The sequence below is a fragment of the Notechis scutatus genome, chromosome 1 (genome assembly GCF_049901735.1).
Source record: "Notechis scutatus isolate UNSWTSFEM ecotype Mainland chromosome 1, rNotScu1.2, whole genome shotgun sequence".
Taxonomy (NCBI): domain Eukaryota; kingdom Metazoa; phylum Chordata; class Lepidosauria; order Squamata; family Elapidae; genus Notechis; species Notechis scutatus.
In genome coordinates this window covers 927708-951644 of record NC_142009.1, presented here as the reverse complement: position 1 = coordinate 951644, position 23937 = coordinate 927708, and the positions used below count along the sequence as shown (strand labels likewise).

Below are 23937 nucleotides of genomic sequence, written 5' to 3'. Positions count from 1 at the left end.
CCGCGACGGTCTCCGCCTTTCCGCTCCCGGAAGCCCCCTGCCGCGAAGCTCCCCGGCCGGCCGGGAGGAGCTTCCGGGGTTGCTAAGTAACGGGCGCCCGCTTCCTGCCTGGCGCGGGTCGGCCTTCCCCGCTGTTCCTCCGGTGCCCGCGGGAGACGAGAGGGAGCGGCCATGGCGGCTGGCGGGCCGCGCGGATGGGTGCTAGCGCTGCTAGTTGCCCAGGTGAGCGTCCCTCCGCGGGAGGCGGGGAGAGGGGCGGCTGGCCTTTCCGGCGGGGTCCCCGAACTGTCCCGGCTGCTCTGCCTCCCGCCAGGTCTCCGGCGAGTACGGCGTGGCCCGCGTCTTCCCGGAGAAGGGCGGCGGCGGCGGCGGCGGCGGCGGGAAGGACTACTGCATCCTCTTCAACTCGCAGTGGGCCCACCTGCCGCACGACCTAGGCAAGGCGGTGAGTCCCTGGGGGTGGGGGTGGGCGGCGGGCGGGGAGGCGGTCCCGGCCGGGCTGGCTGACGGAAGGCCTCCCCCCCGCCCCCGCCCCGCGCAGTCTCTCCTGGCGCTGCAGGATCAGACGGTGTCGGCCCTGTGCGCGGCCTCCGAGGTGCCCGAGGGCGGCTTCGGCAACGCGGTGCCCATGGTGATGCGGGGCAACTGCACCTTCTACGAGAAGGTCCGCCTCGCGCAGGTGAACGGCGCCCGGGGGCTGCTGATCGTCAGCAAGGAGAGGCTGGTGAGTGGGCGCGCGGGGACCCCGACCTGGCTGGGAGGGAGGAGGGAGGGAAGCGGGAGGTCTCTCCTCCTCCTCCTCCTCCTCCTCCTCTTTTCCCTTTTGTAGCATCTTCGTTAAGGAAATGTTTCACCAAGTGAAAAGATAGAAAGCAAGAAAGCGCCAGGACATTAGAAAGCAAAAAGAAGACAAAAGATAGTAAAGAAGTGACTTTCGATTGTTATACACATCCTTGAAACTCTTTCCCCCTTCTGAGTTGCATCACGCGGGTCCCTTCTCCCTTATTCAGCCCTGAAGAATCACTACGTTCAGAAATCATCCCTTCATTTTTATCCACTATAGTTGCACCAAGTCCTTTTTAAAAGGTTTGGTCTTCTATAACAGTAGCTGCTGTTCCCTCCCTAATCAAACATCAATTCAGCCATTTCTGCAAGTTCTGCCATGGTCACAACCCAAGCATGAAGGTTTAAGGCGATTCTGATCTGTCTGCCCTTTTCTTTGGCCTCCCGTGGCCTTGTGTTCCTAAACACACGCGTGCTGTAACATTTTTAGCACCTTCAGATCTCCCTCCCATGCCTATATAGGTTAAACAAAGCTGCTCTGATGCTGGTGAGTTTAGATTTCGGGCCGCAGAAATTGAGTTGATGTTTCCTAGGTGGTGTATTTAGGTGCTGCTTTCCTTTCTACTCTTCTCATCAGGTGCCCCCCGCCGGTAACAGGAGTCAGTATGAGGAAATTGATATCCCAGTGGCCCTGCTCAGCTATGCAGATATGCTGGACATAGGACAGGTGAGACTTCTCCATGTTTGGGTGTTCCTCCACATAGTCGAGCAGGAGGTGCTTCTAGATAAAATGTTGGGGAAACTGAAAAGCAGAATCATTTTTCCAATGAAAATAACATTGACTATTTAATTGATAAACCTTGGAAAATTGTGGAACGAATATAAACCCCCCTCCCTCAAGGAAAAAGAGTAGTGGTGCTTAATGAATTAGCATGTCTTCATTTTTTTACTGGTAGGCTCTTGCTTTGCAGACTGGGGTCCTAAAGTACTGAGTTGGACAGGTGACCATCCAGTCCCCCTTTGGAGGGGATCTCGTCGCTTCATGTAGCAGAGTGTTCTGCCTTTGTTCTCTAGTTTTCTGGGGTCTCATCAACCTTCCAGGAATTGTCAAGCGTTGCCAAGAGTTTTTCTCATCATTTCTGTAACTCCTCTGTGGGGAACTTTGTTGGCCCTGCTGAGAGAGAGATAGAGAGGGAGGGAGGGAGGGAGGGAGAGAGAGAGAGAGAGAGAGAGAGAGAGAGAGACCACCAGAGTTCCTTCCGTTCCTACTTAAGGCAGCCCAGCAGAAGCAGACAGGAGGACAGCTATTCTACGCAAAATATTCCTAGTTTGATTCTGATAGTGTCATCAGGTAAGCCTGGGGGAAATGATTTCCCCCTGCACCCCTGCAGAAGACCAGTTGTATAGTTGCAACCTGCAGAAATTGTGGGCTGCTTCAGTAGAGAGATGTAACCGCTTATATCACCCTGTCCATGTTTTGCAGCTGCTTGACCTGCCCCACCTCACTGGACGAGTGACCAAGGAGAGGGTCATGTCCCTTCCTTTCTCCGGTGAACCTATATCCTCAGTCGCTTTCGGGGGCAAAAGGACAGTTGGGCCTCTTGCAAGGTGTTTTTAGGAGGGGGATTGATCCTGGGTTGGTTTCTGGCCAGAAGAAAAACTAAATGGAACAGTATACAAACAATTGTTGCTGTCTGCTTAACTGGGATGGGGGCAGCATTGTATGTTCTCTTTGAAAAGTATGTTTTAAAACACACGTGTTTCTGGGGAAGAAGTGTTCTTTTAGCTCTATGTTTATGTATTTCATGTTGTTTAAGAGCTGAGCAGGGGGGTGTTGGGTGATTTGAATAGTACCTAGGCAGGGCAATGAGCGGGATGTCCTATAGGGAAGCTGAAAGTACATTCCGTGGTGACAGATACGACAAACCTTGACCTTCATCTTGGAGTTCATCTGTGTGCTGATTGCTGGGAGGGGGAGCATTTCGCTCTCTTTGTTCCCTTTTTGGCCTTGCTGAGTGTCTCCTTTGCACCCGGTGTAGGTCTCATTTTGGGGTCCGATTGATGGCCCATTTGTCAGAGTGCCAGACTTCTGGAAACCCCCTGGCATTTCTTTTGGGGCTTGGCTTGGTCCAGGGGGGGGGGTCACGGTTCCCCAGTTGAAACTAGATCCAAGAGCCTCCGTCTCGCGTCTTCTGGCTGCTCGTTGCCATTCCTGGATGAGTTCTGCCCGCCTTCTGCCTGCTTGCCCTGCGTAGTGGTTGGGGCCCTCGTTGCGGCATGTGGTAGATGACTCCTGTTTTTCCCTCTGGGGCTGCTGGGTTGTTCGCCTCACTTGGGACATTTTGGGGCATGGGGGGGCGGCTTTAGTTGGTTTGTGTGCTGACTCCATCCATGTGGCTATAATATAGTCTGGTGGTGGTTTCTGATGGCAGTTTTTGATGTAGTGTGATCCTTTTTATGACTTGTGTTGGTTTCGCTGTACTACTGGGTTGAGTGAGCAGGCACTTTTTCATGTGTGGATATCCACTTTGTTGTAAAATAAGAGTAAACTAAAAGATTGAAAAGATTTAAATAGAATAAAACTAAAAGATTTAAATAGAAGAAGGCAACCAGTCAAAACTGGGTTTGGGGGGAAATTTCAAAAGGCAACCAAAGAGTTTTAAATACCTTTGTGGAAAAGTGGATTGTTTGGGGAACTGTTTGTGTGAGGATTGGCTGCTTCCCAAAGATAAGAGACCAGAAGGAGACCACAGGTAGTCCTCAACTTACAGCCACTTGTTTAACAACCATTATGAGAGTGCTGAAGAGTTATGACAAGTCTTCATACTTATGACCATCACAACATTCTGGTGGTCAGATGATCAAAATTTGGGCGCTTGGTAACCGGCATGGACTTACAACAGCCGCAGTATCCTGGGGTCATTGACCACCACTGATGACCTTCTCAGGGGACTTACGAGGAGGGTGAAGCCAGATTCATTTACCCAGCGATTTGCTTGACCGTGGCAAAGAGATCATAAAATAGGGTGTGCCTCGCTCAGGCATCACCTAAGAACAGAAGCTTCGGTCCCAATTACTGTAAGTCAAGATGCCCCATTTTGGCTGGCAGAGTGCTGCAGGAGACCGTCCAGGATGAAAACTGGGCATGGGAGAGGCCATGCGCAGCCCGCCCACCCTGCCCCTGTGTGCCCTGTTTTAGCTGCCAGAGTCACCGCAGGCAAGATTTAAGCCTTGAGTTTGACACTGCTGCCTTAGAAGCTACCAAATCCTACCCAGAGTAGCTAAAAGGAACCGGGTCTGTGAAAGAAGAGAAGGCTGGGGAGGGTTACAACAGCAGCCTTCCAGTCTGTGAAGGGAAGAGGGAGGGGTGGGCTTTTCCTCCCTGGCCCCAAGTGCGGACCAAGCGGGATTTTGAGATCCTGACTTGAGCTCTGAAGCCACGGAAGGAACAGCCTCCCTCCTCAAGCAGTGGCTGCTTCATCGCTGGAGGTTATTGAGGCAGACCGGCCAGCCCTTTGCCTGGGCTGGTTAGGAGTTGGATGGGAGACCCTCCGAGCTCCCTGGGACTAATTCCCATAGGAGAACAACATTGGCTCAGCGTTGCACTCGTTTGCTCTTCTCTTTCCCCTTCCCTCCCTCCCTCCCTCCCTCCCTCTCTGGTAGAGCTTTGGTCGCTCGGCCAAGGTGGCCATGTACGCACCCAGCGAGCCCGTTCTAGACTACAACATGGTGATCATCTTTGTGATGGCGGTGGGCACGGTGGCTGTTGGCGGATACTGGGCCGGGAGCAGAGACGTGAAAAAGTAAGTGTAGAGATGACGCGGCCCTGGAGGGTGGGAGGGATTGGTGTGTGTGTGTGTGGGGGGGGTTGTTTTGGTCTCCTGCCCTTTCTAAAGGCCTCTGTTGGGATATGAGCAGGAGGCAGCTGCTCTGCCCCACGGTCTCCCCACCGCTCTCTCATCCTCACACCTCTGATGGTCTCAGGAGGCCCATAAGCAGAACAGAAGGCAGCCCCCCCGTCCCTCAGCCGGGATGTCTTGCTCCTGAACAGGGAGGTGGTGTTAAGCCAGCAGTTGACCAGCTCATCCTCCAGAAAGGAAGCTGAAAATGACTTAGTAATTTCATTTATTTATTTGCTTTTATATAATGGCCAAAGAACATCCACTTGTAGAACCCCAGCTGCTTGGAAGACCGGGTAGTGGAAAAGAGGTAGCCCTGTGCAGCCCCCGCCCAGTCAGAGGGAGTGGGCTGCTGCCAGATCCCCCAGCCTCCCCGGCACAGGAGGAGAGGGAGGGAGGGGGGCAGCCTCCCCTGAGGACCCACCCCTCTCTTCTAGGCGCTACATGAAACACAAGCGGGACGACGGGGCTGAGAAGCAAGAGGACGAGACGGTGGACGTCACTCCGGTCATGATCGGTGTCTTTGTGGTCATGTGTTGCTCTATGCTGGTCCTTCTCTATTACTTCTACGACCAACTAGGTACTGACTAGGAGGCGAGTCCTGGGCAGCCACCTCTCTCGCTCTTTGGGGCTCCTGGGGTCTCTGGGCTCACCTCGCCTCTGTTTCTGTGGGGGGAAAGGACCAGGACCGGCTCCTTCAGGTTCCTGGGAGCTAAGAAAAAGGGAGGTGGCCTGGCCTGGGCATCCCGGGCTTTGTCTGCTGCTGGGATCCTTGTCCAGGCCCTGCGGGGGCTTCCTCGGGCAGACTGGCACCGTGGCCAGCAGCCCTCAGGCCCTCCGGGTTCTTCCCTGCCCTGCCAGAAGAAGCTGCCGGGACCGAGACCCGTTTCCATTTGGGGAATTCTCCCCCTAACTCTCCCTGGCTTGGTCTGGCTTCTGGGGCCTCCCCCAAAGGCTTCCCTTCCCTCTCCCTTTCCCCTTCAGTGTACGTCATCATTGGGATTTTCTGCCTGGCCGCTTCCATTGGCCTCTACAGTTGCCTTTCCCCATTTGTCCGGAGGTTCCCCCTCGGGAAGTGCCGGTAGGTGGGTCGCCGGTGGGGAAGGGCTCTTTGGCCTGAGCGGCTCCCGTAGGGACCCTCTTCGGGCTCTGGCCTCTCAGCTGTCAGTTTGGCACCTGTGGCTTTGTTGTGGGCCCTGTTTAGACAGGGACGGCCCTGTGGTTTGTGGCTGCTGGAAACAGAGCAGCCGCCTCTTCCTCAGTAGCTCAGAGCCTCCCTTGGGGAGCAGCATGTTCAACTGCCCCCCGACTGGTTAAAGGGGTGCGAGATTAGGTCCGAAGGAAGGTGGGGGTGGGGGAGATGCGGGCAAACCCCCCCGGAAGGGAAGTGCTTGGAGGGTGCTGCGCACGCTAGCTGCTGCACAGTTGGCTTCCTCCCCTTCCTCTGTGCCCACTGCCGCTGCCAGGCGGTGCCCACTGCCTCTGCCTCTGCCTCGCTTCTAGCCTTCCAAGTAACAACTGGCCTTATCTCCACAAACGGCCCCAAGTCCGGATGCTCCTCCTCGCGGCCTTCTGTGTTGCTGTCAGCCTGGTCTGGGGTCTCTTCCGAAACGAAGACCAGTAAGTCTAGTTTCCCCCACCTGGAGCCTTGATGGCCATGCGCTGAAGGAAAGCGGGCTGGGGTCGCCCCAGGCAGCAGCTTTGGCCTCTAGTCCCCCCTCCCCGGACTCCAGGGCCCCCAGCCCCTTCCCAGCGTGCTTTGAGGGAGAGCCACCCTGCCTCCGTCTCTCCGGCACGGCTGCTGCGGTTAGCCCCTCGGCCCAGAAGCAGAGGCCCTGCAGGAGGCAGAACTGGAGTGAGTCCGCTGCCGCTGGGGATTTGCCACCAGCCCACATGAAGGCTCCGGTTGGCTCCCTGCGCGAGCCCAGAAAGTGAGCCCAGGGTGGAGGTGGAGGGGGTGCAAGGCCTCTGCACAGGGCAGGAAGGATCAGCCATGTGTGGTGGATCTCCCCCCATCTGCCCCCTCCCCTCCCCAGGTGGGCCTGGATCCTCCAAGACGCTCTGGGGATTGCCTTCTGCCTCTACATGCTGAAAACCATCCGCTTGCCAACATTCAAGGTGAGGCGGCCATGACGGGCCTTCCACCCGCCTCCTGCCCTCCCTGGAGCCTGCTGAGAACCGCCTGCAATGGCCCCCCCCCCCCTCTTTTTTCCTTCCCTCCCAGCAGCAGTGGGGGGGTGCCAGACCCCAGGAGGAGAGCCTGAGAGCTCTGACCTCCCTGACTGGGGCAGGGCGGGGCAGCAGACCTTCCAAGGACCCCTGCCCTCTCTTGGCTGCTGGGCGCTTTCCAGGCACTCCTGTCCTCAGGAAGGGGCAGCTCCAAAACGGCTCCCGGTTGCCCATGGGAGGGGAAGCTGAGCCAGGCAGGCCAGCAGGCACAGAATGGGGGACCCCAAGGCTCGGGGCCTCCTCTGCTGCTCCGGAGCAAAGAGAGGGGCGCTTGCAATCCAGCTGCTCCAGCTGCTGGTTGAGACAGAAGGCCAGGAAGGGTTGCCTAGTTGGACGGAACGGATGGAGGCAGCTCCTCGAGGGCCTGCAGAGCTTCCGGGGGCGGGGGCGGAGTGGGAGGCGGAGGGCAGGGCAGGGCAGTCTGCAGGGGGAGCTGTGGCCCCTCTGACTTTTGGGGGCTTTTCTCCTCCAGGGCTGCACTTTGCTCCTCCTGGTCCTCTTCGTGTATGACGTCTTTTTCGTCTTCATCACTCCATACCTAACCAAGGTGGGTGCACTGCCCTCCCCCCGGCACTTTGAGGAGCCGCCGTGCCTTGGGCAGTCGGGGAAGGAAGGAAGGAGAAGGTATGGAGTACAAGGGTTCCCCCCGGCTGGGCAGACTTGCCTCGGAAGGCTTCCTGACCTGGGGGTCTGGAGAAAGCCAGAGGGCTGAGAGGGGGCCAGGAGAAGGAAGGGCCCAGATAAAGCGTGGCAGGTGCCCCGCGGCTGCTTGGACTGCTTGCCCTACGGCCCCTGGCCAGATCCAGCCATGCAGTCCAGAACCTGAGACCATCTGGAGGGCAGCTGGTTGGGAGGATTCCCCAGCGAGGCCGGGGCTCTCCTTTGGCCACCAGTCAGCTCCTCTGCTCTGGTCTTTGGAAGGTGGGGAGCTCAGTTCCCAGGGAGGGGGAGAAGGACACACGGCTGTTTTCAGTGGGAGTTGGGGGCTCCGTCATGTCCCTCATTTCCTGATCCCTTCAGACAGGGGAGAGCATCATGGTGGAAGTGGCCGCTGGACCGACTGACTCGTCCACTCGTGAAAAGGTGAGCGGATGCTGCCCCGGGGCAAGTGGGGAGGAATCATGGCTCAAAAACAGGAAGGGGGAAAGGGCCTGGAGGGGGTGTCTAGGGTTCCCCGTACGAGGAAAGGGAGAGTTGGCCTTGAGTTGACAACTGGTCTTGGGAGAGCTGAGATTTTGGTGGGTTTGACAACCCAAAAGGCCCTTGGGAGCCCCCTGCCCTGCTCCGAAGGCAAGATGCTCTCCCCCCACCCCGTCATTTTGTGTCCTGCCCTGGAGCCGTGCGAAGGGGCTGGGCTCTCCTTTCCAGCTCCCTGGGTGGGGAGGCAGGATTCCTCTGTGTGGCCCCTCCGAGAGGCCTCCCGCTCACCAGGGACTCTCGGGGACGGAGGGGGGAGAGGTCTGTGAGCAGCTGGCAGTGGGAGAAGGGCTTCCTTGCTGCAGCCAGGGGGGGGGGGCTGTTCTGTGTGGCCTCGGTGAGGTAGGAGCCACCAAGGGCATCGCTGCAGAGCTGATCAACAGCCTTGAGTTGCCAGGTGGTTTTCATGCGGCAGGTGCCCTCAGCTTCCAGAAGGCAGCAGGGCCCCCTTGGCCAGGCTTGGCCCCTCTTGCGTTGGCTGCTGCCGCTGTGATTCTCATGCTTGTGGAGAGCCGCCCCCCACCGGGCATGCCAGGCCCTGGACGCTGAGTGACCAAGCAATGGCTGGCAGTGGGAGGGGCTTGTTGAGGGGTGCTCTGGAACAGGGGTCGCCAACCTTTTGGACCCCAGGGACCACCAAACTCATAATTTTAGATCCCAGGGACCACTAACCGGTTCTGTGGGCATGGCCTAATTTGTGAGTGTGACTTGGTGGTCATGTGACTGGCTGGGCATGGCTTGTATGTAAATATTATAAATATTTATATAAATACTGAATTTTTTATAAAAGAGCAACTTTTACCCAAAAATCAGGCAAAACTGGCAGATTGAGTTGCTCACTGAATCATTCAGTGATCTATCTATCTGTCATCGGCTAGCTCAGTCTCTCAAATTTGCCTGCCGTGAGTCTGCATTGAATTTGCTTGCAAGCAAACCTTCAGTCCTAAGGGAGGTTCGGCTGTGCTTAAAAGCAGAGGCGAAGATCTAAATACTAGCTAGAAAGCAAGAAATCCAACCATTTCCTGCTTCCTAGCTAATCTAAATATTCCGGCACAGCAGAACAGCTGATGGTCGGAAAAAGGAAAAATAGTAATTTATCAGGCAAGTTTGACGGGTAAGGAGTGAGTGGGCGGGGAGGGTTTCCGCGGGCCATGTGGGCAGCGCGGCCTTGTTTTTCTGCGCAGCCTGGATTAATTGTTTTGGAGGGGTGCTCTGGGGGTGAGATTTCTCTGCGGCCCACCAAAATTTTCTCACGGCCCACCAGTGGGCCTCAACCCACCGGTTGGCAACCGCTGCTCTGGAAGATGTCAGGGGGCAGGACACAAGGAGGGGCTGGCTGCAGGGGAGAGACCCACCTTTCCCTCAGGGCAGGGCTGCTGCTGCTGGGCCCTTGGGGCAAAGGGAGGGGCATGTGAGCCGACAGGCTGAATAGCTGGGCCCAAAAGAGCAGCCCTGGGTGGGAAGCGAGATAACATTGGGAAAAGGTCCGGACAGAGGGGAGCCCGCCCGGCCCGGCCTGCGAGATCTGGTTGTTACAGCCACCGTCAAGAACATGCCTCCGGCCTTCCTGTGGGGCTGGTCCCTGTGTTCTGGGCTCCTGGGGGGGCTGACCTTTTTGTCCCTTGAGGGCCAGGGAAGAAGGAGGGGAGGGGTTTCCTGCAGCACAACTGGGGGCAGAGCTGAATTGACGCCTCTTTCATTTCCAAAGCTCCCCATGGTGCTCAAAGTCCCCCGGCTCAACTTCTCCCCACTGGCCCTCTGTGACAGGCCCTTCTCTCTCCTGGGATTTGGGGACATCTTGGTACCAGGTAGGAGTTCCTGACCCTCCCTCCCTCCCTCCCTGCTTGGCCAAGTGGCTCTGGATGAGTCTGCCCTGTGTGGCAAACAGGCCCCGGGCCCTCACGGCTGCCCCCTTCTTGGGCTGGGTGCCTAGAACCAGGGTCTATGTCCCTGGCGGCCTCAGGAAGCCCACCGTGCGGAGGGCCTTGAGGGTCTGCCTGGGGCTCCTTCGGAAAGGCAGCCGACTCCTCTGCCCTCCTCTCCCCGTGCAGGTCTGCTGGTGGCCTATTGCCACAGGTTTGATATCCAAGTCCAGTCATCCAGAGTGTACTTTGTAGCTTGCACCATAGGTACGTGGGCTGCCCCCGCCACCTCCCCCTCTGTCTGAAGGCCCAACCCAGGGCCTTCGGCTGGCACATCTTCCCCACTGATGGAGCCTTCCCGGGAGGAAGTCACTCAATGCCCAGAAGGCCTTCCCAACCTCACCCCCGGGCTGGCCCTGCACAGTAGGGGGTCTCTGCCGGGGCCTCTGCCCTCCTGGGGCTTCGGAGAGGCTGGAAGAGGAGGTGGGGGGGGGGCTTCCCTCTGTTCATCTTTTGGCCCGGGGGGTTGTGTCTGGGCGGGTGAGGGAGAGACCTGCTGCTTCCTCCTCCTTCTCCCTGCAGGTTACGGCATCGGCCTCCTGGCAACCTTTGCGGCCCTGGCCTGGATGCGGAAGGGCCAGCCGGCCCTCCTCTACCTGGTGCCCTGCACGCTGCTCACCAGCCTCCTCGTGGCCCTGTGGCGCCGGGAGCTGGCCACGTTCTGGACGGGCAGCGGCTTTGCGGTGAATACCAGTTTGATATGAATCTAGCAAGCCCCTAACTAGGATTAAAGTTGAGTAGACCTCTTGCGTGGCTCTTCCCCTCCAGGCAAGGGAAGTTTTGCCTCTCCATTCTCCCCCCTTCCTGTCCAACTCCCCTGGGCGTGGCCCCTTCCTCCAAGGCCAGGCCTCTCGGTGAAAGAGGTTGGGGAGGGGGCAGCCATTTTCTGCTGGGCGGGGTGGGGGGGTGGGGGGTGTCCTGCAGGGGGCGCCTCTGCCCAGCAAGCAGCTCAGATGCCAATTGTAAATCACCCGAGGGTGGGGGAAGGAGCGGAGCGGGTGGGGCGTGTTTAATCTGGGACTCCCCCAGACCCGCTCAGAGTTGCCCTCGGCTTTTCTTTCTTTCGGGACCCCCTTCCCGCTTCCAGGAGTTAAAAGGAGGAGACCCCAAAAGAGCTGCAAAATGGGGGCATTCGCTGCAGCTGGTGCCTCTCCTGATCGATGAGATTTTAACGCATCTGATTTTTCAACATAGGCTGGCAAATAAATTTTATTTTGTGGACCTTCGAGAGGGTCTTGGGGACCTCTCAGACCCCCCGAGATAGCCGGCCCTGGGGCGGAGAAACAGGGAAGGTTTCAGCAAAGGTTTCCTAAGAGTGACTGGGTGGTGGAGCCGGCTTCCTAGGGCGGTGGGAGCTTCTCTGGGTGGAGGGTGAGGACGAGGGGACGAGGGTTGTCCCTCCCTCCCTGACATCGGCTGGGGAACATGGGAAACAGTGGGTGGACTTTGTTCTGCTGATTTTGGGGTGGGAGAGGGAGAGGGAGCGAATGCATGGTCAGTTGACCTGGTCCAGTGTGGAAGCAAGCAAGCAGGCTGGGCGGGACGAGGGGAACGGGGCGGGGGTGCTCAGGAAAGCCCAAACAGTGGTCCTGTGTGTCCCGGGAGCCCCCCGTCCCTTTCAAGAGGAGGAGGAGGAGGAGGAGGAGGGGGCTTGGTGCCTCACAGCCGCCCCTGGACCTTGGAAGTTTCCCTGGGAGGGCATGGACCCCCTGCGGTCCTTTCGTGGGTGTGTTGGTGTGTGCAGTGGAGTTTTATGGTTGGTTCCGTCATCAGCCAGATATTCGGATCCAATTTGGGATTTTTACCCAGCTATTATTGTTACTAAACTCGTCTGTCGCAAGACTCAGGGTGGCTCACAACAATCAAGCAAGTAAAATCAGTCAGGCAAAAGGAAAGTGTGATGAAGCGAAGGGTCCCCTCCCCCCCCCCCTTGGGGGTCCTGTCTGCAGTCGTGCACTGTCTCGGGGGCTGCTGTTGTGGACTCTGGTCTGGTGTGGGGAGCGGGGGAGGGCTTAGAAGAGCAGAGCTTGGTCAGTTTCTCCCTTTTGGGGATGAGCAGAGAGAATTCATTGGACCAAACTGTTCCTTAAATTGAAAGGTGACCTTTCAGGTCAAAGGTGAAAGAGCTTGGTTGGCAGGTGAGAGCCCCACCTGATCCCCAAGTGGTGGGAAGGTGCTGAAAAGTCCCGCGTTTCCTTGCAAGAGGAGAGCAGCAGGACTGAACTGGCCGAATCGGCTTTTATAGCAACCCAGAAACTGAGCATTGGGCGCTGGAGTGGCACCTGCCACGGCGAGAAGCAGCCCAACCCGCCGCCCCCCACGCCGGGGCTGGCACTCCGAGCTGAGCAGCCCCCTGATTTCCTTCGCCTTTCGCTGCCAGGGATTGGCACGAGGTGCCTTGAAAACTGACCCCCTTGGGGTCCTTCGGCTGCTGCTCCTGGCGGATGGGCCTAGGTGCTGCCCAGTGCTGGGCTTCTTCTGGCAGCAAAGCTGGGCAGCTGCGGGGCGCAGCATTGCTGGACCGGAGCAGGGGAGAAGGTGGGCGGGGGGGGGGAGGGAGCGAGGTGCTTTCGGGCAAAGCCTCCCAGCCGCCCCTCCTCTCCTCCTGGCTCCCCAGGGGCTCGGATTGAGGGGGCCTGTGGAGAGCCTGTGGCGGGCCAGTTCTCTTCCCCCCCTGTGATCCTGACCTATGCTTTTCTATATGCAGAAAGAGCTACCTCATCCTCCCTTAGTCGTCTCCCCCGTCAGCTGCCCTGCTCCCCCGAAAGCGGGGGGTCCTCCAGCATCCCACCCAGAGGCCGATGGAGAAGCAGCCGCCTCCCCTGTCCCCCCAGGAGAGCCCGCCGGCACTCCCATGGGCCCCGAGGAGGAGGAGGAGGAGGAAGAGCAGGAGCCACGCGCCCCTTTCCTGGAGGTGGAGCAAGAGGCGAAGGAAGAGGAGGAGACGGACCCTGCTGAGCCCCAGCCTGAGCAGCCGCCGGCCCAGCAGCCCCAGGGAGAGGCGCCCGGTGACCCTCTGAAGGACGACGCTCCAGGACAGACGAGCCCCCTCAGCCGAGCATAGTCTGGCTAGACTCCCTCTCACCCCCGCCCACTTTTCTTCCGGTCCCTCCCCCCCCCAGTGCAGCTGAGGACTGGTTTGGTCCCCTGTGCATTTCGCTCAGAGGCACGATGTCAATTCTTGAACTGTTAGGAGACTCCCAGATAGCACTTTGGAGGGGCGGCCGCCTGCGTTTCATACCAAATCCCCTTCCGTTTGGAATATGGTGCTTTTACGAAGGTTCAAATAGAATTTCAGCAACTATTTAAAAGACAAATCAGCAAGCAGATGCCTTGCCTTTCCCCGTTTTAGTCTACTAGCATTAATGTCTTTTTTAAAAAAAACAAAAACCTGTAGGCAGCATTTGCACTTGTCTGGCCATGATAAATCGCTTCAGCATAACTAGGGCTCCAGCGGTTTCCTCTTTTTAAAACTCCCCTCTCCGTGGAAGACGCTGCGGTGCTCGTCCTTCCCAGAAAGGCCACCCAGTCTTCAAGGAATGAGCCGGTCTCAAAAAACAACATCCCCACTCTGTCCCCGCAGGCTTTTAGTCCCGTCTGTCTTTTCCGGGGGCTCGTGTGCTGGAAGGAAGGGGTGTCGGGGCCTGCAGACTGACTCCTTGGGGCACGGCACCCCAAAATGCTGGCCTCAGGAGGAGCTTAAGAGCCCAGCATTTCCTAGCTCCCTGGGCTGTCACTTCTGGCCACCAAGGCCAGGCCAGGTCGTTTTCCACGACCGCAGCTCTTCGTGGAAGTCGGTCCTGGCCCTGCCCGGCCTGTGGCTGCCTCAAGGCCACTTCCAGGGAACAAGGCCATGCGAGAGGTAAGAAGTCTTCCTGCAAAGTGACTGCCCGAGCCCTGGAGGGGGAGGCAACGGACTGGGGTTGGTGGGCCCCTTCTCTTCTTCTGGCCCAGCTGGGACTCACGGAGGAGGAGGAGGAGGCTCCGACAGGCAGTTTGGGAAAGGAAGCGGCTGCAGCTCTCCCCCCCAGCCCTCCTTTGGGGGGGGGCACACCCAGTGAGGGCTGGTGGGTGGGGGAACCTACCTGCAGCCTTCCAGGGACAACAGTCTTAACACGGGGAGTGCCGGGCCCCCCTTCAGCTTCTCCTTGGCATCTGGGCCGCCAGAGGCTCCTCTGTGTTGTCTTTGTGTTTCAGCGTAGTGTGTTTGCAATTTTTTTGTTCTCTGGGCTGCAAGAAGTAGCTTTACAAGCCTGCGCATTCAAGGTTTACTGGCTTCTGCTGGCCGGTCCCCGTGCTCTTGGCTCTCAACCGAGGAGGGGGCACGAGGGCTGTTTCAGGGAGGTTTGTCCCGATTCCTTGGAGCAACCGGGGGTGTGTGGGTGTGTGGGTGTATGTGTCAGTGGGCCTGGCTCTCTCCCTCTCTCGTGCAGAACGACAGGCACTTGTTTAGACACTCTATGGGATTTTGCCTTAATTTAAGCCATTTTATAAAGAACGTACATGGAATTTTTATTTTACTGAAGCAGGTAAAACAATAAACTTGATGAAACTTGTTCATGCCCAAATGTTATGTCTTAACATTTTTTGTCTTAACATTTTTTTGGCTCAGCCTGTATGGAATGAGGGGTCCGTCCAGGGATGGAGAAGATCTGGGGCCACGGCGGGACCCCTTTCCTGGTGGCGTGGGAGGTGGGCTGTTCTGTCCACAGGGTGGAGAGAGAGGTGACATCAGGAGCGCATAGGAAGCCTGAAAACGCCGCCGCTGCCTTTCCCTGCGTTTTTAAAGCTCTCAGCCCCGGGTGGGGAGCGGGAGAGCGGCCGTGGGTGGGAGAACGGCAGGAGAAATCTGGGGCTGGGTCAGTTGGGCTCCCAAGACTTGCTGCCCTTCCATTTGTGGGGGTGGGGGGTGGGGGTGGGGAGGTTCCCAGCCCCTGGATGTGATTCCAGCCGACTTGCAGAGACCTTCCTCCTTTGTCTCCCGATTCGAACCCTGATGGGCATCTCGGGGCAACTCAAGGACGCCTCCTGGACTAGCTCCCCGAGGCTGCGGCCAGGGCATCCCTGCTCCTGTCTGTGAGTAACTGGACAGGCTCCAGGCCCCGGGAGATTCAGGCGGTTCACATCAGGCATCCAAATTTGGGGGTTCTCCCACAGTGCAGGGCCAGGTCGATGTGGGAGCCCATCGGGTAAATGATTTGGGCTGTTGGATGGGTTGGGTTTGGGCCCCGTTTTGGCTGTTGCTGGTTTCGCCGTTATGCTCATTGCTTATCTTCACCTCCCAGAACTAAGGAGAAACTTGCGGTGAGAACAATTAACCAGAGAATGCCTCCAGAAGTTGTGGTTGCCCCATAACCAGACTGAACAGCCACATATAACTCCGCCCCCTGCGCATGCAACACCCCCTCCCTTCCCTCTTACCTGCACTGTGCATGTTCGCGCCTCCCAGCTGATTGTTGGCCGTTTGAGGCTGTTTTTGCCCTCCCGGAGGCTTGAAGGAAAAGCCTCTGCAGCCTCCGGAGGCTGAAAATGGGCCCGTTTTGGCACTTACGGTATTTCCGGAAGGCCCATTTTTCCAGCCTCCCGAGGCTGCAGAGGCTTTTCCTTCAAGCCTCCGGGAGGGCAAAAACAGCCATAAACGGCCAAAAATCAGCTGGGAGGCGCGAACATGCACAGTGCAGGTAACTTTGGCTGGGGCTCATGTGCCCACACAAATGGCTCTGTGTGCCACCTGTGGTACGCATGACATGGGTTCACCATCACGGCCCTAGTCCAGCCGTGAAATGATGGGAACGAGTCCTGATCCAGGAGAGGACGCAACTGGTGCCCAACCCGTAGTTGCAGAAAGGGTCCCCTAGGCATGGCTGCCACCTGCTGGCTTGAACAGGAGTCGTGTCCAAGGGAACTGCCAAGTTGTGGCCCAGATCCATCTGGGGGGTAGTTCCACCCAATCCAGGATTAAAGATGACAAAAGTCCAAATCTCAGGGCCCCACACAGCCAAAGCCATCTGCTCTTGCCAGGGTCCTTTCAATGCCTATTGTCCCCCATCCAGGCCCCCACAACCTGCAAGCATGGTGAGAGGTGGCCTGGACAGCATCACTTGGATCACCAGGGGTGGAGATACAGAGTTGGGTATCATTGGCGTCATGCAGATACCTTAACCCACGGTGACGGTTGATCTCGCCCGGCAGATTCATCTAGATATTAAAGAGGAGCAGAGAGAGTACCGAGGTCTGTGGCACAACACGGGGCTGGACCCCTCCCTCCCTATTAACACTGATCGGAGGAAGGAGCCAAACCTGCACAAGACTGCCACCCAGTCCCAGCCCCACGGCTGGCCCAAAAGGATTCCCTGGTCGATGGTATCGAAGGCCACGGAGAGGTTGCAGAGCGCAAGGATGTGGGCACCACTCTCATCAGAGATCCTTGACAAGCGTGGCAGCCCTCTTGAGGAGAAGCAAGTAGTCCTTAATGGCTCTAAGTCTACATGGAGGGAAGTAAGCGGTGGGGTGCCACAAGGTTCCCTCTTAGGCCCAGGACTCTTCAATATCTTCATAAACGATGAGGGAATAGAAGGGGAAACCAGAAGTACACATATAGACTGGGTGAAACCAGGCTCAATAGCAGGAACTGGGAGAGGGATCTTGGAGTCTTAGTGGACAACGAGCTAAATATGAGCCAATAGTGTGCAGCAGCAGCCAAAAAAGCTAATGCAACCCTAAGTTACAATCAAGATCAAGTGAGGTACTAATACCACTCTATAAAGCCTTAGTAAGGCCACACCTAGAGTACTGCATCCACTTTTGTTCACCACATTATAAAAAAGATGTTGAGACTCTAGAAAAAATACAGAGAAGAGCAACCAGGATGATTAGGGGACTGGAGGCTAAAACATACGATGAACGGTTGCAGGAACTGGGCCTGGCTAGTCTTGGGAAGAGAAGGACCAGGGGAGACATGATAGCAGTCTTCCAATATTTGAGGGGCTGCCACAGAGAGGAGGAGGTGGTCAAGCTATTTTCTAACGCGCCTGTAGGCCAGAGAAGGAATAATGGATGGAGACTGAACAAGGAGAGATTCAACCTGGAAATAAGGAGAAACTTTCTGACAGTGAGAACCATCAACCAAATGGAACAGAAGTTGCCCTTGGAAGTTGTGGGAGCTTCATCAGTTGAGACTTTCAAGAAGAGATTGGACTGCTATTTGTCAGAAATGGTGTAGGGTCTCCCGCTTGGGCGGGGGGTTGGACTAGATGACCTATAAGGTCCCTTCCAACTCTGATTATCTGTATCTGAAGCACGGCTGTGCGGCTGCAGCCTCTGGGAAAAGGGCTGAAGGAGACCCCTGTGCTTGGCCCCCGGTGGCCAGGAAGACTGATGCTCCTTCTGTCCTTCCTCCTCCCCCTCCCCCTCCTCCCCTTCCTCCTCCTCCTCTGTGGCAGAGTCAAGGAGATGCTCATTCACATGTTTTGAGCTAGTACAAACTGCCTCCGTGCTGTATGAAAAGTTGCTTTCTGCACTGTAAATCCCACAGCCTTTTATATTATTATAATTGGTGATCGGGCCAATGGGGAAAGGGGTGTCGGTTAAATCGATGAGGTTATGACCAGCAATATCCTTTAAATTCTGACTGAGACTCCTCTCAGTGTAGGTCAAGGTTGCTGTTTGTCACCAGCCCAATCTTTTGGGGCATGGGGCTGACTTACCTGCAGGTCCATCAGTCCCTGATTAATTCGGCCCACCCCCCACGAGGACGGACAGGTCCCTTTAGGAAGCAGGGCTGCCCTGGTGGGACTTGGGAGACCCTGCCATGGCACAGGCCTTCTGCTACCGCATGCCCAGCCCAAGACCTGGATGGCCTGGCAGCCTCTGGGCATTAGGAAACTCACTAGGTAGACAGGGGAGGGTCCTCGGGGGGTGTTAAGCCTGGATTCCCCAACGGGTGTTAAGGAAAACAAACTAAACAGAATGTGCAGCGTAGTCAGATAGGCAGACAGGTAAATGTGTGAGATAAGTTTGTATTTTAGTTAACACGCAGTAAAAAAATACAGATACGCTTGTGCTATCAAAAATATAGTTTATTCCATTAGGAATTATAGCATAGTCAAAATAAACGGTCCATTAGTCATGTATCATTTCAGTCAGTCCAGTCGGGGATACTCAATTTGCAAAGTCCGTGTTGAATAGCCAATGTCAGTTCACTTACAATAAATCAGTCCGTATTATCTTTTCTCTCCCATTGAGAAATCAACACTCCTTTCTCTCCTCCGTTCCAGTAAGGAAAATCGCAGTCATCAATCCATCCAGTAATTAGGGATCATTAAGCCAGAGAGAGAGAGCTGCAATTGACTTGCTTCTTTTATGGTGCTTTTACAACCACACCCTTAATTACATTCTTGTAGTTAAAGTTACACACACTTTAACCAACAAACTATGATAACTTATTTATTATTTTTTACCCAAACCAGTTAGGGTAAACAATGTTATCCCTAACATTCTCCCCTTTTGGGTAATAATAATAATATAATAATAATATAACCATTTACACCTTTAAATCATAATTGTTACAACTCTAAATTTTACTACACCTTGAGCTTTTGTAAACTGGTCTGCAATGTTTTCTTCCGTCATGCAGTACTCTAGTTTAATTAGACCATTTTTCACAGATTCTCTAACATTTAAGTATCTTAAATTAGTATGCTTTGATCTAGTCTTTACAGCAATATTAGTAGCTAACTGTATGGCTGCCTGGTTGTCCTCGTACACAATAATGGAATCTTTAACAGTTATACCCATGTCTAATAATAACTGTTTGTACAGAATTAAGTCAGTGCATAGTAATGACAGACATGAAAATTCTGCTTCCATCGTGGACAAGCTGATATGCTGTTGTCTGATTGACCTCCACCCTATTAGTGTCTTACCAAATAATATAGCCATCCCAGATGTTGATTTTCTAGTGTTTATGTCAGTTGCAAAACTTGCATCTGCATAGGCACTGAGAATCAAATCACCTTTTGGCTCTAGATACAATGCATGGTGCATTGTTCCTTTAAGATGTCTTAAAATTCTCTTTAATGCTTCCCAATGACATTGATGTGGATCATTATTAAATCGTGCCAGCTGATTAACACTATAAGCAATATCTGGCCTTGACCAATTGCTTATATATGATAAGCTACCAATCAAAGATTGATATATGGTCTTATCGAATTTGGGACTTTGAGCATCAGTTTGGCAAACTTCCTGACTCATTGGAGTCTTTGCCGGCTTACAAAGTTCCATTTTATACAATTTAATTAATTGGCAAATTTTATCCTCTTGAGATATTTTAAATCCATTTTTGGTTTTGTTAATTGTCAATCCTAGATACTTTTTCATTTCACCTAAATGCTTTAATTTTATCTTTTTGGCTAATAATGAAATAATCTCAGTAGCTTCATTATTGGTATTAGTAATCAAAGCAATATCATCTGTAAATAATAACAATAATGACACCGTTCCATTATTTTCTCTTTTAAACATACATGGATCTGCTAAACCAGATTTAAACCCTATATTGTTTAATTCTTTCACAATATATTGGTTCCATTCATAGCCAGATTGTTTCAATCCATATAGACTCTTTTTGAGTTTCCAACAATCATTGCTATCTGCTTTATTATCATTTATACCAACTGGTTTTTTCAAATATATTGTATGCTGCAATGGTGCATGTAGATAGGCAGTTTCTACGTCTAAATGGTTAACGATATAATTCTTCTTAGCTGCCCACACTAAAGCTGCTCTTAAAGTTGTAGCCTTTAAATTTGGTGCAAATACCTCATCATAATCAAATGCATTTTGATTAAATCCTTGAGCTACTAACCTAGCCTTATAAGTAACTGTCCCATTATTTCCAGTCTTTACTTTGAATATCCATTTGCACCCAATGGATTTTTCTCCTGGAGGTAATTTGGTATCTTCATATACTTTCATTTCCTTTAACAAATTTAACTCTTTTTCCATTGCCTTTTGCCAATTCTCCTGATCCTTTACAGGATACATCCTACCGTATATACTTGAGTATAAGTCGACCCGAATATAAGCCGAGGCACCTAATTTTACACAAAAAAACTGGGAAAACTTATTGACTCGAGTATAAGCCGAGGGTGGGAAATGCAGCAGCTACTGGTAAATTTCAAAAATAAAAATAATTAAATTGGGAAACGATCTCACTATCATGAAAGGTTTAATTGATTCACTAACCCAAAAGAAGAAGATGATGATGACAGCGGGAGGCAGGAGTCACTCTCTTCCCCTCCCTCGGAGGCCCCCTGAGTCAGGAGTCACTACCGCCGGCGCGCCCCAGTCCCGCCGCCTCGGGAAGGGAAAGGCAAAGCGCTTTTGCCTTTCCCTTCCCGGCTGGGCTGTTGGGAGTCGCTGCCGCCGGAGGCCGCGACTCCACACCATTTTTTTTCCAGAGGGAATCTGACTCGAGTATAAGCCGAGGGGGATTTTTTCAGCACAAAAAATGGGCTGAAAAACTAGGCTTATACTCGAGTATATACAGTAAGTTCATCTATACTAGTAGGAACTTTATTTACTTGGCAAACTATACTTGCCTGATACCTTTCAGGTGGTCTGGTTACACGTGTTGTGTGTCTAGGTATTTATTTATTTTATTTTAGTTATTTATTTATTTGATTTGACAATTGTTTACAAGATAATAAGTATAAATGTATACATAGTTGTGAATACATGAAATGGGTACATATAAGAAAAATAAAAGAATAAGAGAAACAATAGGACAGGGACGGTAGGCACGTTGGTGCGCTTATGCACGCCCCCTACAGGCCTCTTAGGAAAGGGGTGAGGTCAATAGTAGACAGTCTAAGGTTAAAGTTTTTGGGGTTTGGGGAAGAAACTACAGAGTCGGGTAGAGTATTCCAGACATTGACCACTCTATTGCTGAAGTCGTATTTCCTGCAATCAAGTTTGGTGCGGTTTACTTTGAGTTTGTATCTATTGTGTGCTCTTGTGTTGTTATGGTTGAAGCTGAAGTATTCATTGACAGGTAGGACATTGCAATGTATGATTTTATATACCATGCTTAAGTCAGACCGAAGACGGCGTAATTCAAGGTTTTCAAGTTCTAGAATTTCAAGTCTGGTGGCATAAGGTATTCTACAACTAGTAGAGGAGTGGAGAACTCTTCTTGTGAAAATTTCTGGACTTTCTCAATTGTGCTAATATCAGATACGTAGTGTGGGTTCCAGACTGATGAACTGTATTCGAGTATTGGTCTAGCAAATGTTTTGTATGCTCTGGTTAGTAGTGTGATATTACCAGAGAAAAAGCTACGTAGGATTAGGTTAACAACTCTTAATGCCTTTTGGCTATGTAGTTGCAGTGGGCTCTAGCACTTAGATCATTAGAGGTGAGTATTCCAAGGTCCTTTACAGAGCTTGAGTCATCAACAAGATCTTGACTATTCAGCTTGTATTTTATTTTCTGATTTTTTTGCCAATATGTAAGACAGAGCATTTATTTGTTGAGATTTGAAGTTGCCATTTGTTTGACCACTCTGATACATAGTCAAGATCTTTTTGTAGGGTAGCAGTATTGTCTGTGGTATTGAACAGCTTTACATCATCAGTGAAGAGAACGCAATTGCTCTTAATATGATCACAGAGGTCGTTTATGTAGAGTATGAAGAGAGTTGGTCCTAGAACACTGCCTTGGGGAACACCACTATTGACAGGTACTGGATTTGATAGTACGCTCCCAATTTTGACCATTTGTTGTCTGTTTGACAGGAATGCTTCTATCCAGTTATTCAGTTGTCCAGAGATACCATAGGATTTTATTTTTAGGAGTAGTTTGTCGTGTACCACTGAATCAAAGGCTTTACAGAAGTCTATGTAGATTGCGTCTATTGCTTTGCCCTGGTCGAGTTGTGTCGTCCATATGTTTTTGCAGTGTAAGAGTTGCAGATTACAGGATAGTTTTTTTCTGAAACCAAATTGTTTATTGGAGAGTAGGTTATTTGTCTCTAAGTGAGGGATGATGGATTGGTTAATAATTGATTCCATGACTTTACAGGTGACGCAGCATAAGGAGATTGGCCTGTAGTTTTCAACTAGGCTTGGGTCTCCCTTTTTGAAGATGGGGATGACTGTGGCTTGTGACCATAAGTTAGGCAAGGAGCTGGTTCTGAAAGATTTTTCAAAGATTATGCTTAGAGGTTTGGCTATGGCAGTGGATAGCTTTCTTAAGAAGTAGGCACATATTCCATCCGGTCCAATAGATAGAGATGGTTTTAGGTTGCGTAGTGCTTTTTCAACATTGTCTTCTGTGAAATCGATATGTATTAGATCATTGTTGTTATCTGTGGTACGGCTAGGAAATACTGGGCATGATCCATTGCTGTTTACAAATACTGAGCCGAAGAATGTGTTAAAGATGTTGGCTTTAATGGTGTCGTCGTTGCAGTCTTTACCATCAGGTCCTATCAAGGGAGGGATGGACCTTGAGTCTTTTAGTTTGTTGTTTACAAAATTGTAAAAAGCGCGGGTGGAATTGGTGCTTAGAAGGTTTTCCTCTTGTTTAATGTGATAATTGGTGCATTCGGTCTTTATCTGGTGGCATAAATTTTTGTATCGGTTTTTGAAATTGGCAACGTGACCAGATTTGTTTTTCCGCCAGAGTGATCTCTTTTTGGATTGAAGTTTCCTTATTGATATGGGTAATCTGCTTTTTTGTTTTGTTTTGGGAGTATTACAGGACTTACAGGTGGACTTTCCTTTATTTCCTGTTCTTGATTATCTATCTCTTCTTGATCAATTATTTCCTCTTGTTCTGGTTCTATTTGCTCTTCGTGGACTTCTTCTTTAATTGGACTTTTCTTATAACTAGTCTTTTCTTTCTGCTTCTTGTAGGGTTCTATAATTACATAATTATCTGAATCTTGCTCTAATCTATTCCATCCTATATGTTCTAGAAATTGTGCACTAGCACTGCAGTATACTCTAGATGTACCTTGTTCCCAGAATCTATAAGATCTATGGTTTGATTGATATCCAACAAAAAATAATCTTTTAGCTCTATGCTGTCCTTTGTTTCTGAGTTGTGTAGGGATATGCACCCATGCTGGTGCACCAAATGTGTGAATGTAACTTAAATCAGGTTTCCTACCATGCCACAGTGTGAATGGTAATTCACCTGTTGTTGAATTAACAACATTATTTAATATGTGATTACCACACATTATAGCTTCTCCCCACAAATTGTCAGATAATCCTGAATCAGACAACATAGTCCGTCCCATTGATTGCAGTGTTTGGCCTCGTCTCTCTATAAAGGCATTATGTTGAGGCCTATATGGTGCAGACTTTTTATGTTGAATACCTGCCATCCTAAGTCTACTCTGGAATTTATTATTTGTAAATTCTGCACCATTATCTGTTATAAGAGTTACTAATTTCTTTTTAGTTTTCCTCTCTGCAAATTTTAACCAATTAAAGAAATTTAGATATGTTTCAGTTTTTCTCTTCATTAGAAAACAGAAACCATACCTAGAATAGTGGTCCATTATGCTTAATATGTATCGAGCACCACCTACACTTGGTTTTTTAGGACCTATTATATCGGCAAATACTACCTCTAAAGGCTCTTTGGTAGTAAATCCATCAACTCTATTTGCCGGTATAACTTTGCTTTTGCTTTGATTGCAAGCAGAACATTGCAAATACTTATTACAAGGTTTCAAACTTATTCCTTTAGATAGTTGAACAGTTCTCTTAATCATTTTAAAATTTAAATGACCTAACCTTCGGTTTAACAAGTGAATACATTCATCATGAGGTTTCTTATTATCATAAACCATGTTAGCCACCTCTAAACCATTATCATTTAACACATACAAT

The 23937-nt window shown here is 52.0% G+C and overlaps 1 protein-coding gene across 2 annotated transcripts; it reads left to right on the top strand.

Moving 5' to 3' along the window:
- Positions 1-92: 92 nt before the first annotated feature.
- Positions 93-14598, top strand: SPPL2B (signal peptide peptidase like 2B). Of its 2 annotated transcripts, none has more exons than XM_026688633.2 (15): positions 93-222; positions 314-445; positions 542-724; positions 1421-1510; positions 4447-4586; positions 5120-5262; positions 5667-5763; positions 6186-6302; positions 6719-6800; positions 7384-7458; positions 7932-7994; positions 9817-9916; positions 10160-10237; positions 10553-10713; positions 12738-14598. In XM_026688633.2, the coding sequence occupies exons 1-15, from the start codon at positions 172-174 to the stop codon at positions 13092-13094; spliced, it is 1869 nt and encodes a 622-aa protein (XP_026544418.1). In that variant the 5' UTR covers positions 93-171; the 3' UTR covers positions 13095-14598. The 2 variants fall into 2 exon arrangements, with proteins under 2 accessions (XP_026544418.1, XP_026544419.1); XM_026688634.2 differs by having other exon boundaries at positions 10553-10762.
- The last annotated feature ends 9339 nt before the right edge of the window (positions 14599-23937 follow it).